Here is a 14,279-nt window from a genome sequence, read left to right on the forward strand (position 1 = left end):
ACTTGTCCAGGATCATAGTTTTACTATGTGCTAGATTTAAATTAGGTCTGAACTCAGATCTTCCTTATCTCAATACTGAGTCCCTTGTACAATAAAGAGATAGAAATAAATGGTATTACAGTACAAAGAATACTGACTCAGGAAGCAGAGGCACTGGGTTCAAATATCTCCTCTAGTGCTTGTTACCTACATGATCTTTGGTAAAGTCATTTATTTTTTTCTCTTTTAGAATAATTTTTAAACATATTAAAATATATGCTAAATCCAATACATGTATATATATTTACACAATAATCTTGATGCACAATAAAGATCAGATCAACAAGGAAAAAAATGAGAAAGAAAACTAAGTGCAAGCAAACAGCAACAAAAAATGTGAGAATGTTATGTTGTAATGGACATTCAGTTTCCACAGTCTTTTCTCTAGGTGTAGATGGCTCTCTTTATCACAAGATCAATGGAACTGGCCTCAATCATCTCATGGTTGGAAAGAGCCACATCCATTAGGATTGATCATCATATAATTTTGTTATTTCTGTGTATAATGATCTCCTGGTTCTGCTCATTTCACTCAGCATCAGTTCATGTAAGTCTCTCCAGGCCTTTCTAAAACCATTTTGCTGATCATTTCTTATAGAGCAATAATATTCCATAATATTCATATATCATAACTCAATTAGCCATTTTCCAACTGATGGGGATCCACTCAGTTTCCAGTTTCTTGCTATTTCAAAAAGGACTGCCATAAACATTTGTGCACATCCCTCCTTTAAGATCTCTTTATGATATTAGTCCAGTAGAAACACTACTGGATCAAAGGGTATGCACAGTTTGATAACTTTTTGAGCATAGTTCCAAACTGCTCTCCAGAATGGCTGGATCTGTTCACAATTCCACCAATAATGTATCAGTGTCCCAGTTTTCTCACATCCCCTCCAACATTTGTCATTATCTTTTCCTGTTGTTTTGGCCAATCTGAGAGGTGTATAGTGGTATCTCAGAGTTGTTTTAATTTGCATTTCTCTGATCAATAATAATTTAGAACACTTTTTTCATATCACCAGAAATGGTTTCAATTTCTTCATCGGAAAATTGTTCATATCCTTTGACCATTTACCAATGAAGAATGGCTTGAATTCTTGTAAATTTGAGTCAATTCTCTATATATTTTAGAAATGAGGCCTTTATCAGAACCCTTAAATATAAAAATGTTTTCCCAATTTGTTGCTCCCTTCTAATCTTGTCTGCATTAGTTTTATTTGTACAAAAACCTTTTAATTTAAAATAATCAAAATCATCTATCTCACGTTCAATAATGAGTTCCAGTTCTTCTTTGATCACAGATTCCTTCTCCACAGATCTGAGAGGTAAACTATCCTATGCTTTTCTAATTTGCTTACAACATCATTTGTTATGTCTAAATCATAAACCCATTTTGACCTTTTCTTGGTATATGGTGTTATATGCCTAGTTTCTGCCATGCTAGTTTCCAATTTTCCCAGCAGTTTTTGTCAAATAGTGAGTTCTTACCCCCAAATCTGGGATCTTTGAATTTTTCAAACACTAGATTGCTATAGTTATTGACTATTTTGTCCTGTGAATCTATTCTATTCCATTGATCAGCTACTCTATTTCTTAGTCAGTACCAAATGGTTTTGATGACTGCTGCCTTGTAATATAGTTTTAGGTCTGGCACAGCTAAGTCACCTTCATTGGCATTTTTTTTCATTAATTTCCTTGAAATTCTTTTGCTCTTCCATTTGAACTTTGTTATTATTTTTTCTAGATCTGTAAAACAATATCTTGGGAGTTTGATTGGCATGGCACTAAATAAAATTAATTTAATTAATTATTAATGTAGGTAGTAGTGTCATTTTTATTATATTCATTCAGCCTACCCATGAGCACTGATTAGATCTGACTTTATTTGTGTGGAAAGTGTTTTATAATTGTGTTCACATGGTTCCTGATGGAAAGTCATTTATTTATCTTCTGGCCTTATTTTCCTTGTTTCTTGAAGGAAGTTAGAGATTTTTTTGTAGACAAAGTGAGGAGGGTCTGCATTTTAAGGAAGACCTAAAAAGCCAGTTCGAGGAGCCCAAGAAAATAAAATGAGAGGAACATATGACTGGAATAGTACTTTGGGCCATACTACAGAGGGCTTTAAATGCCAGGATGAGGATTTTTAAAATTCCCTAAGGGCAACATGCAATCACTGAAGGGTTTTTTGTTTGTTTGTTTATATTTTTGTTTTTGCTTTTTTTTTTTTCTTAACTAGGGATCTGCATCAGATATGTTTCAGGAAGATTGATCTGGCCACTCTATGCTGGGTAGATTGGTGAAAAGAAAAATTGGATGCACAGAGATTTATTTGAAAAGCAAATAAAATAGCCCAGGTGAGATGGGATGTGAATATGAACTAGAGTGCTGACTGGGTTACCAACATGAATGATGTCATGTAGAGAGAAGGGATGAGACCTGACAATTTACTGAATTTTGAGTATCTATTATTGTGAGAAACGGCAGCTAAGCAGTATGATGGATAGAGTGCCAAGTTTGGAGTCAGGAAGAATCCATGGGTTCAAATCTGGCTTCAGAAACTTACTGGCTATTTGATCCTGGTCAAGTCACTTACTCCTGTTTGCTTCAGTTTCTTCATCCTCATTCCTCAAAATGTACTGAAGAAGGAAATGGCAAATCATCTCAATGGGAAACTTATTCAAAGGGAACTGAAAAGGGGCTCACAAAGAGTTGGACATAAATGTAAAATGGCTATGATAAAAGCCACAATAAACCTTAAAAGTGTACACAATAAGGGTAGCTAGATGGTACAGTGGATAGAATACCAGGCCTGAAGTTAGGAGTACTTGAGTACAAATCCGATCTCAGACACTTAATACTTCCTAACTTTATGACCCTGGGCTCGTCACTTAACCCCAATTGCCTCTCCAAAAAAAAAAGAGAGAGAGAGAGAGATTATCTAAATAATGTATCCCTGACTCTGCATTTTCAAAATATGTGCCTCTTCATTAAACCTTTTAGTTAGAAATTCAGACCCAGAGAATTGACACTTGCTGCAGGTCATAAAGGTTTTTAAGCAGCAGTGCTAGGACTGAAGTCTAGTCTTCTGACCCCAAATCTCAGTCTTCCTGTTATAGAAGGGAACCTGTGACCATTGAAAACTAGTGTCACAATAAGAAATGTGCAGCTAGGTGACAGAATAGATAGAGCACCAGACTTCAAGTCGGGAAAATTATCTCCTTCAATTCAAATCTGGCCTCTGACATTTACTAGCTGTGTGATCCTAGGCAAGTCACTGTTTGCCTCAGTTTCTTCACCTTTAAAATGAGTGGGAGGAGGAAATGGCCAACCATTCCAGTATTTTTGCCAAGAAAACTCCAAATGTCCAATTCTTCATTGGACATGAAAGAAAAAAAATGACAATAAAAGAAGCAGCTTATTCAATATTACTCTTTTATTTTGAGAATTATTTTTGTTTCTTTGGAAGCTCTGAAGTATAGTTCATGGGCTATGACTTGGGCTCAAATCCCCCCTCAGGGATTTCCCCTTCTAGCTTTGTGACTCTGGACAAATCACTTAATCTGAGGCTTAATTCCTCATATTTGTAATAAGAATAATATCATATTTACTTGTTACCTACAAAGGGCACTGTGATGATCAAATGGAATAATGAATTACTAAATGAATGAATGAGAAAGCATTTATTGAAATAACATTGCTACATACTCTGCATACAAATAGAAAATGCTAGGCAGTTTCTATTTTCCATCAGCTCATTTTCTAAGGGAGAGAACACACAAAAGAACATTTAAACGGCAAGGAGGATGAAAAAGTCTAGAAGGCCTAAGGAGCAGATGACAAAATCTAGGACTCCTTAGATTACCTTAGTACATCAGATGGATTATGGTATTTTCTATTCACCCTACTATTAACTATTAACTAACTAATATTAACTATTCAGTTAATACTTAAAGAGATCAATTCAGACTATTCATTGGAAGGATAAATACTGAAGCTGAAGTATAAATATTTTTGCCACATAATGAGAAGATAGGATTTATTGGAAAAAACCGCTAAAGGGAAAGATTGAAGAACAAAAGAAAAGGGGATAACAAAGAATGAGATGAATAGATTATGTCACAGAAACAAAGAGCATGAGCTTGGACAGGCTTTGGGAGATGGTGGAAGATAGAAGGGCCTTACATGCTGTGGTCCACATTGTTTTGTAGAGTTGGACACAAATGAACAAGTGGTCACAGAGGTAGAGAAGGCAGATGTTAAGACCTGGTGATATTTATTGGAAGGAATACAGTTGGCCATTTCCATGTCATCGAAACCACATAAGCAGCTAAATAGAAAGAATAGGTGGCAAAGTAGGGAGGTAATGGTTGATGACAGATCTTTTCAGCTACTGGCTATTCATTCTGTTTCTGGAATTGCTTGGAAATGTAAAAGAGACAGAAGAGAGAAAAAGGCTATAGAAATGGAAACTTATTAATATTAAAATCCCACTCCCTCATAGTTAAAATCTACTTGTTACCTTACTTCTTTTGTCTATTTAGATACACTGGATAAATGTCTGGATAAATGGAATGCATATAATTCCCTTAAGAAACTTGACTCCTTAAAGGGACCACAATAAAGAGTTTATTTTCACTTAACAGTTCCCTACTTTTTTTCACTTTTGTATCTCCAACACTAGGTTTATCACCTACCACATAAAAGTCAGTTAGGAAAGGCTCAATGAATTGACTCAATTTTAGACTATGTTCCATTAGGAAGATTTTGGACAAAAGTTCCTATTGATATGGGTGTTTTAATTTCAGTGCATTAACTAGAAAATGCTTTGCTCAGAAGATGAAAATTATGATTGTAATAGAATGAATTTTACTTTCTCATCAAATGTCTTAGTATCAATGTAGAGAGTTATCTTATGCTAAAAGGAAATTCTCTTTTTATCAATAGGCTACCTATCGTTATCATTCAAATGAGGTATAATGTACTAGGTATAAAGTGGCAGTGTGATTTAATAGATAGGGAGCTGGTCTTGAAACCAGGAAGAGCTAATTTCTAATTTTGCTTTTAACAAAATTTAGTTTTGTGTGGAAGAAGCAAATCACTTTATTTTTCCCTGTCCTCAGGCAACATTTTAAATCTATAAATGGCAGTTCAATGGTTCTTAACCTGGGATCTGAAGATTAAATAGGTTGCTTCTGAATTCAGATGAGAAATATGTGTGTATGCACATGTATATCATTTAAAGTCATACACATATGCATGCAAATATATACACAGAGGTAAATAAATACATGCATATACATAAGAGTATATCTGCATAGACATATCTCTTTATTATGTGTATAAACACAATATAGTTTTGTGTTTATACACACAACTAAACTTGTGGTTTGTGTAACTAACCAAACTAAACTTTGGTTTGTTTTGCTATGCTATACATTTGGTTTTATGAGTTTAAAAAAAAACCAGTATCTTGCAAAAGGGGTCCATAGGTTCCCCTAAACACACATACACACAAAGGATTCTTGGCCTACTTGAGAAAGGGCTAGTGTTACATGAACACAAGCCTGGCCTCTCATATATATGAGCTGTTGGCTGATGGGCAAAAAAACTCTTATTGTTTCCTGGAAACTCTCCTAGACCTAGAAAGGAATTGCCATCATGCATTGATGGAGGGATGCCCCAAGTATTTACTCTATTGATGAAATGACAAGTCCATGGGATTAAAATAAAACAAACAAACAAACAAAAAGATTAATAAGCAAGAAGTAAACTCTCCTTTGGGCAATTAATCAATTCAATAATGAAAGCATGCAGGTACTGGCACTAATTTCATAATTATGCAGTCAACCAATTGAATCCTCACTTGTATTTTCAGGTGCTATCTCTTGTGGGTGCATTATTAAAACAAGTATGGTATAACAGTCACAAATTAACACAGAATGAAGACATTCAACAAAAACTGCACAATCTACTTGATTTCAGCTAGTTTTGTATTTCCTTATCATATGGATTAGAAAAGACGAGTCAAAAATATTTAAAATGCCATTGGAGGTACCATTCTAGCTAATGATAATCCACTCCAATTGATAGAATTGCTGAGAAATAGCCCCTTTGTTTTTTTTCTAAAAGTAGGTCTATTTTTAAATTGGTAGATGCACACTAACCTTTATCATCAACTTTTTAAAAGTAATCTCCATTATTACAAATCCATCTTTCAAAAGGATACACAGCAAGGATTATAAGAATGCTAAGGCAAGATTTTAATGGAATGGAAATATGGTGTATATCCACTTTACAAAGTGAAAAGGAAGGGGTACTTTTTTTGCTAATAGAATTGAAACAATAATAATCATCATTTATACAATATAATAACTGCATTTTCCCTTGAAGTTATAGAAGAATTTCATGGCTCTATAGTAAAAAGGATCTCTGAGACAATATATTCTATCTCATTTACTTTACAAAATGGTGGAGTAGTTTGAAGGCTGAAATTGGAGCCAGGAAACCTTGGAAATTAATTCCATCTTTGTAACTTATTAGCTATGTGAATCTAGCTAGATAACTTAAATTTCTCTGAGCATCAGTATTTTTATCTGTAAGATGGAGAGTATGGGGAGAATAACACTAGATGGCTTGTAAGGTCTCTTCCAATTCTAGATTTATTATGTTACAGATAAGGAAACTGAGGCCTATGGTAACTTGCCTGTCATCACAGTGTCAAAGGCAAGATTTCAAAGGAGATTTTCTTAGTTCAGCATCATTATCTGTATCACCCCAATTAACTTAAAACATCCTAAGAGAATCAGCAGGATTTTTCTGGCTAATATGACCCTCCACATGAATAAGACTCATCATGTTCAACTACTGAGATATGCTAGTTACATGACCCTGGGCAAGTTACTTGACCTTTCCAGGTTATAGGACTTGAACCATGTTATAAGTAACTCTCTGACCTTATATTTTTGAGCTGTATCAGTTGAGGGAGTTTCCATTCCCAGGATTCTACTGAAATCACAGATGTATTCCCTATTGCCTCCTAAATTTCTGTAAAACTGTTGGGTTGCTCTTTTATCTATTTATAGCCTGAGTGACAAACTTAAAATGATTCAGTTGCAGTTAAAGAATTGAAGTTTTGAAAGAAAACGGATTTTCACTATGAAGACTACAAAATTATTATAAGGTTATTAAAAAATAAATAAACTTATAGCCTGGGTTGTGAATCTTTAAAAAAAAAAACTTTCATTATAAATCAAATAAGCAAAACATGCATAATAATGGGGGAATGATCAATAGAACTGGCCAAGAAACAGCTCTCTCAAAGCCAAGTCTTCAGGCATCAAAGGGTGGTAACTAAAGGAGAAGCCTTGGGAGACTCACCTGAGCATGTGGGCTGCATTAAAGACAACATCAAATTCATTGCTGTCCAGCTCAGCTGCTTTCTGGGCCATCTCAGCTGCCTCCATCACCCGAGATTCTTCTAGAAGAAACTGGCCTATGAAAGAGAAAAAGAGAGAGAGAGCGCGAGAGCGAGAGAAAGAGAGAGAGCGAGAGAGAGAGAGAGAGAGAGAGCGAGAGAGCGAGAGAGCGAGAGAGAGAGAGAGAGAGAGAGAGAGAGAGAGAGAGAGAGAAACAATGGTGAGCTACAAACAAAGAACCAAATTCAGAACAGTAGTATACTTGCTGGAGTCAGGAAGAACCTGAATTCAAATTTGACCTGAGATAATAGCTCTGAAACCCTGGACATATTTATTATTCAATCTCTGTGTAGGAGGCAGCTAGTTTGATTCAGTAGCTAGAGTGATGGGTCTGGAATCAGGAAAGAGTTGAATTAAACCAGCCTTAGATACTTACTAGATGTGTGATCCTGGACAAGAGGGTAGATAGAGTTATGAGCCTGGAGTTAGAGAAGACCTGAATTCAAATCTGAATTCAGACACCTACTAATTGTGTGATCCTAAACAAGTCACTTTTTTTATTTAAAGCATTTTCCCCCAAACATATACACTGATAATTTTCAACATTTACCTTTGCAAAGCCTTGTGTTTCAAATTTTTTCTCTCCTTTCCCTTTACCCCTTCCCCTAGATGACAAGTAATTCAATATATGTTAAACGTGCAATTTTTCTATACATATTACCACAATTATCATGCTACACAAGAAAAATCAAAAAGGATAAAAAAGGAAAAAAATGAGAAAGAAAACAAAATGCAAGCAAACAACAACCAAAAAAGGTGAAAATACTATGTTGTCATTCACACTCCATTCCCACAGTCCTTTCTCTAGGTGCAGATAACTCTCTCCACATCATAAGACCATTGGAACTGGCCTGACTCATCTACCTGTTAAAAAGAGCCATGTCAGTCAGAATTGATCATCATAAAATCGCTATTGCTGTGTCTAATCTGAACAAGTCACGTAATCTCTGTTAGCATGCAGCTAGATGACTAAGTAGATAGAGTGTTGGGTTTGGAATCAAAAAAGAACTGAGCTCAAATCCAGCCTCAGGTAGTCATTGGCTGTGTGACTCTGGGCAAGTCACTTAACCTCTTAATCCACCAGAAAAGAAAACAGCAAATCACCTTAGTATCTTTGTCAAGAAAATTTCATTGGAGCGTATTAGCATGCTATGGTTTTGGAAGTCACAAAGAATCAGACATGATGGAAAGACTGATCAAAAACGCCACTGCTAATATAAGTATCAAAACCAATCTATCTTTCTATAAAGTGGCTTTCTTAATCTTTATAACATAGTATTGGCAGACTGTAAACTACCTAAACACATTGATGATGTAACCAAAATTAATTGGCTTTTACATTCATAATAAATACAGACATATATTTATCATTCTACATTTCTTTTTTAAAAATTATTAACACCTAATTGTTCTCCCAAGGCAAGGCAAGGCAATCCATAAAAATAAATCAAACATATATTCTTAAATGTATTACAAATATAAATGGTATTAACTACCTTTACTATTGATCCTTATCATAAATAATTTCAGAAAACTGCTATTGATTCATGCAAGTGATTGAATACAAAGCAGAGATCAATTGACTGACAAATATTTATTAAGTGCCTATCATGTGTCATAAAAATGCTTGTTTTCTGACCAATTAACTGAGAGGTCTTGTGCTATAGTGGATCCAAAGAGCTGGCCTTCAGATCACAAAGATCATGGTTCAAGTTACATTTCTAATATTTCCTAACAAGTTACTTATTTCTCAATACTCTAGACCAATGGTGTTGAATTCAAATAGAAATGGGGTCATAAATTGTACATAAAGATTTCTTCTGGATGTATACTGATTTGGAAAACCACATATTCATACCATCTCCTTTCTGATATATCTTTTTTATTTTGTTAAATATGTCTCAATTTCATTTTAATCTGGTTTGGACAGCCAGTGTTTCAACACTACCAATCTAGGTAACTCTCTAAGACACTAAGTTTCAGAATGCTGACTTGCATGGGAGTTTCTCATCCTAGAGTTTCCTAGGCTAAAGAAATCTCAGGTCCAGTCTCTATCCCTATTCAGATTATGTACCCTGCAGACACTGTGCTAAGAGTAGAGAATACAAATAATAAAATATTGGAGGAAAGTGGGTTGAAAAAGATAACTCAAACTAGGTTAGGGCACTCCAAAAATGCTAGATCTCATTAGATCTTGAACACAGTAAGGTGAGGTTGGTGGGTGCTTGAAAGGCTGATAATTGAGAAATACTGAGTGCTGTAAGTTTGATAAGCAATATATTAAGGGAGAAAGAACATTAGATTTGGACTTTTGAGTTCCAATTCCAACTCAGATACTATCAGGGATACAGTGTACCAAAGAAAGAAACTTCAATAGTTCTAGGTTTAAGAAATCTGGTTTCAAATCATTCTGCATAATACATATGATATAACTTTAAGTAAGTCACTTAAACTTTCTGTGCCTCACTTTTCCCATTTGTAAACTAAAGGGCTTAGACAAGACGAGCTCTGTGGTTCTGTCATTTCCAGACCTCTACTCTTACACACAACTGAATATCCTAGACATGTCATTTAATCAGTGCCTCAGTTTCCTAATTTGTTAAATGGAACTGTGAGCTGAATCAAATATTGTATAATGTCCCTTTGAGCTCTAAATCTAAGATTCTAAAAAACTATAATAAATAGATATATTTTATTCACTTACTTTGAGATTAGTTTAATTTTCCTGGACTTTGTCATTAGATTTAATTGGAATTCTATATATAAATAGATATATTTTATTCACTTACTTTGAGATTAGTTTAATTTTCCTGGACTTTGTCATTAGATTTAATTGGAATTCTGTATTCAACTACATGATTTAAAAAAAAAATTATAATTGGGGTATTAATAAATAAACAAAGAAACCAGATCAAACATAAACCCCCATGAAGCGCTTGTTTCTATTCATCATAGTGGAACTAACAGAAAGAATATCAATTTCAAGCATTATTCACCATTCATATTCCAATCACTTACAAACTCAATTCACTGCTTAAAATACTAAGTGCTGTGTTCATGACTGCTGGACTGCTTATATATTGCTTTAATAGTCATTTTTCCCTGATGACAGTTGCCTTGCTTTTATTATTGAATGATTTTTTAACCATATCAAAAAATGGTGATTGTAATGACATACTGGTATCTTTAAAAGTTGGGGAAAGTTTTTCTTGTGTATATATTTTTACAGTCAAGCCTTTATTACTACAGAGACCCAATTACCAATGGCTCTTTCTGCAAAGAAAATGACTCACTAAAATTTGTCTTCTTACCCATCATGTTATTTGTTGAATTTTTAAAATGAGAAAAGGGAGGGTGAAAGTCTCTATTTAAAAGATTGATCACAAAACTACATCCATTCCGAATATTGTTAAACTTTAATTAGTAGCAGAGTGGGGAAGAAGGGATAAAGATAAACCAGGACTTTCTCAAATTAGGCTATAACATTTTCTTTTTTAGATGTCAACTAAGGGACACCCAAAATACAGGGACCCTGAGGCTATATCTTCAGCAATCTTTACATTCGGTATTTTAGAGAAAACCTCATACACAGGACAATGATTGCAAAGAAAGAACTTGGAAATGACTGGGGGCAGGGAGGAGGACACAGAAAAATTGCATACTTCATGGACCAGCCACATGGTTATGTTGTTGGAATTTCAGAATACAAATAAAAATAAGCAAAAGGCAAATTTAATTTATTTATCAATTTTAAAAAGTTTTCCTTAATCTCATTAACTTCAAGGAGATCAAGCTAAAACAACTCTGCTATGTTGTATTTCAGTGTTTTTTGGATTAGTTCAGTCATTTTAGTTGTGTCCAATACTTCATGATGCCATTTGGGGATTTCTTGGCAAAGACATTGAGGTGATTTGCCATCTTGTTTAGCTCATTTTACAAATGAGGAAACTGAAGCAAACAGGATTGAGTGATTTGCCCAGGGTCACACAGCTAGTAAGTATTTGAGGCTATATTTGTTTTTTGTTTGTTTGTTTGTTTGTTTTGTTTTTGCAGATTGAAACAACCCATTTTTGCTTTATTTTTCTCTTGTTTTTTTTTATTTAATAGCCTTTTATTTACAGGATATATGCATGGGTAACTTTACAGCATTAACAATTGCCAAACCTCTTGTTCCAATTTTTCACCTCTTACCCCACCCCCACCCCCTCCCCTAGATGGCAGGATGACCAGTAGATGTTAAATATATTAAAATATAAATTAGATACACAATAAGTATACATGATCAAAACGTTATTTTGCTGTACAAAAAGAATCAGACTCTGAAATATTGTACAATTAGCTTGTGAAGGAAATCAAAAATGCAGGTGTGCATAAATATAGGGATTGGGAATTCAATGTAATGGTTTTTAGTCATCTCCCAGAGATCTTTTTCTGGGCATAGCTGGTTCAGTTCATTACTGCTCCATTGGAAATGATTTGGTTGATCTCGTTGCTGAGGATGGCCTGGTCCAACAGAACTGGTCATCATATAGTATTGTTGTTGAAGTATATAATGATCTCCTGGTCCTGCTCATTTCACTCAGCATCAGTTCATGTAAGTCTCTCCAGGCCTTTCTGAAATCATCCTGTTGGTCATTTCTTACAGAACAGTAATATTCCATAATATTCATATACCACAATTTATTCAGCCATTCTCCAACTGATGGACATCCATTCAGTTTCCAGTTTTTAGCCACTACAAAAAGGGCTGTCGAGGCTATATTTGAACTCAGATCTTCTGAACTCCAGGTTTAGCACTGTAGACATTGTGCTTCCGAACTGCCCCATATTTCAGTTGATTATCTTTAGTAGGAGCTGGATGGCTCCAGAAGTCAAAGAACAGCTATCCTAAACTTTCATTTTTATAAGCAAGGAAAACAAGCTATAAGTTACTTGCCCATAATCATACAGCTATGTCATGCTTAAAGGAGAGTTTGAGCTGTTTCTTTGACTCCAAATTGTGTTCTGTAAAGTATCCCTGTCCATTACATCATTTTTCATGACATATCATCTATCTATCTGTCTGTCTGTCTATCTATCTATCTATCTATCTATACACATATAGATATACATATTAGCTATAAAGTCAAGAAAGGAAAGCTTGGCAAAGTAAGAACACTGTATTTGGGATCAAGACACCTTTGTTAAAACCCTGGACTCTCTGCTTATTAGGTAGTACAGTGGATGGAATCTGGAAATTGGAGTCTAAGAGATATGAATTCAAATCATCCTCTAACATTCATTAGATAAGCACCTCTGGCAAGTTACTTAACCTCAGTCTGCTTCAGTTTCCTTATTTATAAAATAGGATACTAATACACCTACCACCCAAAATTGTGAAAATGATAAAGCATTTTTAAAGAGCTTTGTAAATCTTATCACATCTAAAAGTAATCACTACTACTTCTACTGTTGCTGCTTTTATCAGGTTGGATAAATTACAGCCTTGTAAATTTCCTCATTCTCTCAAATGAGAGAGTTGGATAAAGTGATCTCTAAGGTCCCTTGCAGCTTCAAATCTATGATGCTATGACTTTCATGTCCAATTTAATCACGGATATTCCAGGTTCAAGACCCAAGATGCCAGCCCAGAAGGCTACTCAACTCCTCCAGTTTCTCTTGAATACCAAATGAAACAAGTCTCTGAACAGAGTTTGACAGAATGAAACCACTTCCCAACTCAAGAGAGATTGGAAAAACTTCAAGAAAGATCAGTCTCACTAGGGTGAAAATGGTGTTCAGCCCAGCTCAGTAGAGTGGGAAAGTCAGTGAGAGAGTCTTAATCACAGCAGATCAGCAACTGAGATGCTCAGTCCTGGATAAGTGGAGGAGCAGACCAGTGGGGCCGGCCTCCATTCCCAGCTCAGAAGGCAAAATCTGGGAAACCAGGCTGTTTGCTGGAAAAAGAAGATGAAGTTACCTCCTGCAAACTCAAGAGACCCCTGTGCTCAAAACCAAGACTCAGAGCTACACAGGAAGCTTGGGACAGTACCCTCATTACCTCAGGAGCAGAGCTTGCCCATAAAAGGCAGACAAAAAAAAAAAGAGAGAAATACCAAAAGAAAAGGAAAGAAAATGAATAAAAAACCAGAAGAACCTTAACCATAGAAAGCTAATATGGTGACAGGGAACACCAAAACACCAATTCAGATGAGGACAAAATATCAAAAAGAAAATTTCAAAGAGCAATGTGAATTGTTCTCAAGCCCAAAGAGAGTTCTTGGAAGTACTCATAAAAAACAAACAAACAAACAAACAAACAAAAACTTTAAAAGGCAAATAAGAGAGGTAGAATAATAATAATAATAATGAGAAAAGAGAGATATGCAAGAAAGAGTCAACAGCTTGGAAAAGGAAGGCAATTCTTTAAAAAAATACAACTGGCTAAATGCAAAAAAAAAAAAAAAAAAAAAAAATCCACTAAAGAAAACATCTTCAGAAGTAAAATTAATCAAATGGAAAAAGATAATTGAAGAAAATCACACATTAAAAACTAGAATGGGGCAAATGGAAGCTAATAACTCTATGAGACAGAAAGAATTAGCATACTAAAAAAGAATGAAAAAATGGAAAAAAATATAAAATGGAAAAACAGCTGATCTGGAAAACAGATCCAGAAGAGACAATTTTAAAATTACTGGTCTACCTGAAGGCTACGATCAAAAATAATAATAATAATAATAATGAGTCTAGATGGCAATTTTCAAGAGATCATCAAAGAAA

The 14,279-nt window shown here is 34.8% G+C and overlaps 1 protein-coding gene across 2 annotated transcripts in view; it reads right to left on the reverse strand.

Moving 5' to 3' along the window:
- TMTC2 (transmembrane O-mannosyltransferase targeting cadherins 2) overlaps positions 1 to 14,279 on the reverse strand; it is a 532,742-nt gene that overhangs the window by 99,373 nt on the left and 419,090 nt on the right. For both annotated transcript variants that reach the window (XM_031938906.1, XM_031938905.1), the window contains one exon: positions 7,420 to 7,534. In XM_031938906.1, coding sequence (XP_031794766.1) covers positions 7,420 to 7,534 — 115 coding nt within the window. The remainder of the gene's footprint in view (positions 1 to 7,419; positions 7,535 to 14,279) is intronic.

Source organism: Sarcophilus harrisii, chromosome 5 (genome assembly GCF_902635505.1).
Source record: "Sarcophilus harrisii chromosome 5, mSarHar1.11, whole genome shotgun sequence".
Taxonomy (NCBI): domain Eukaryota; kingdom Metazoa; phylum Chordata; class Mammalia; order Dasyuromorphia; family Dasyuridae; genus Sarcophilus; species Sarcophilus harrisii.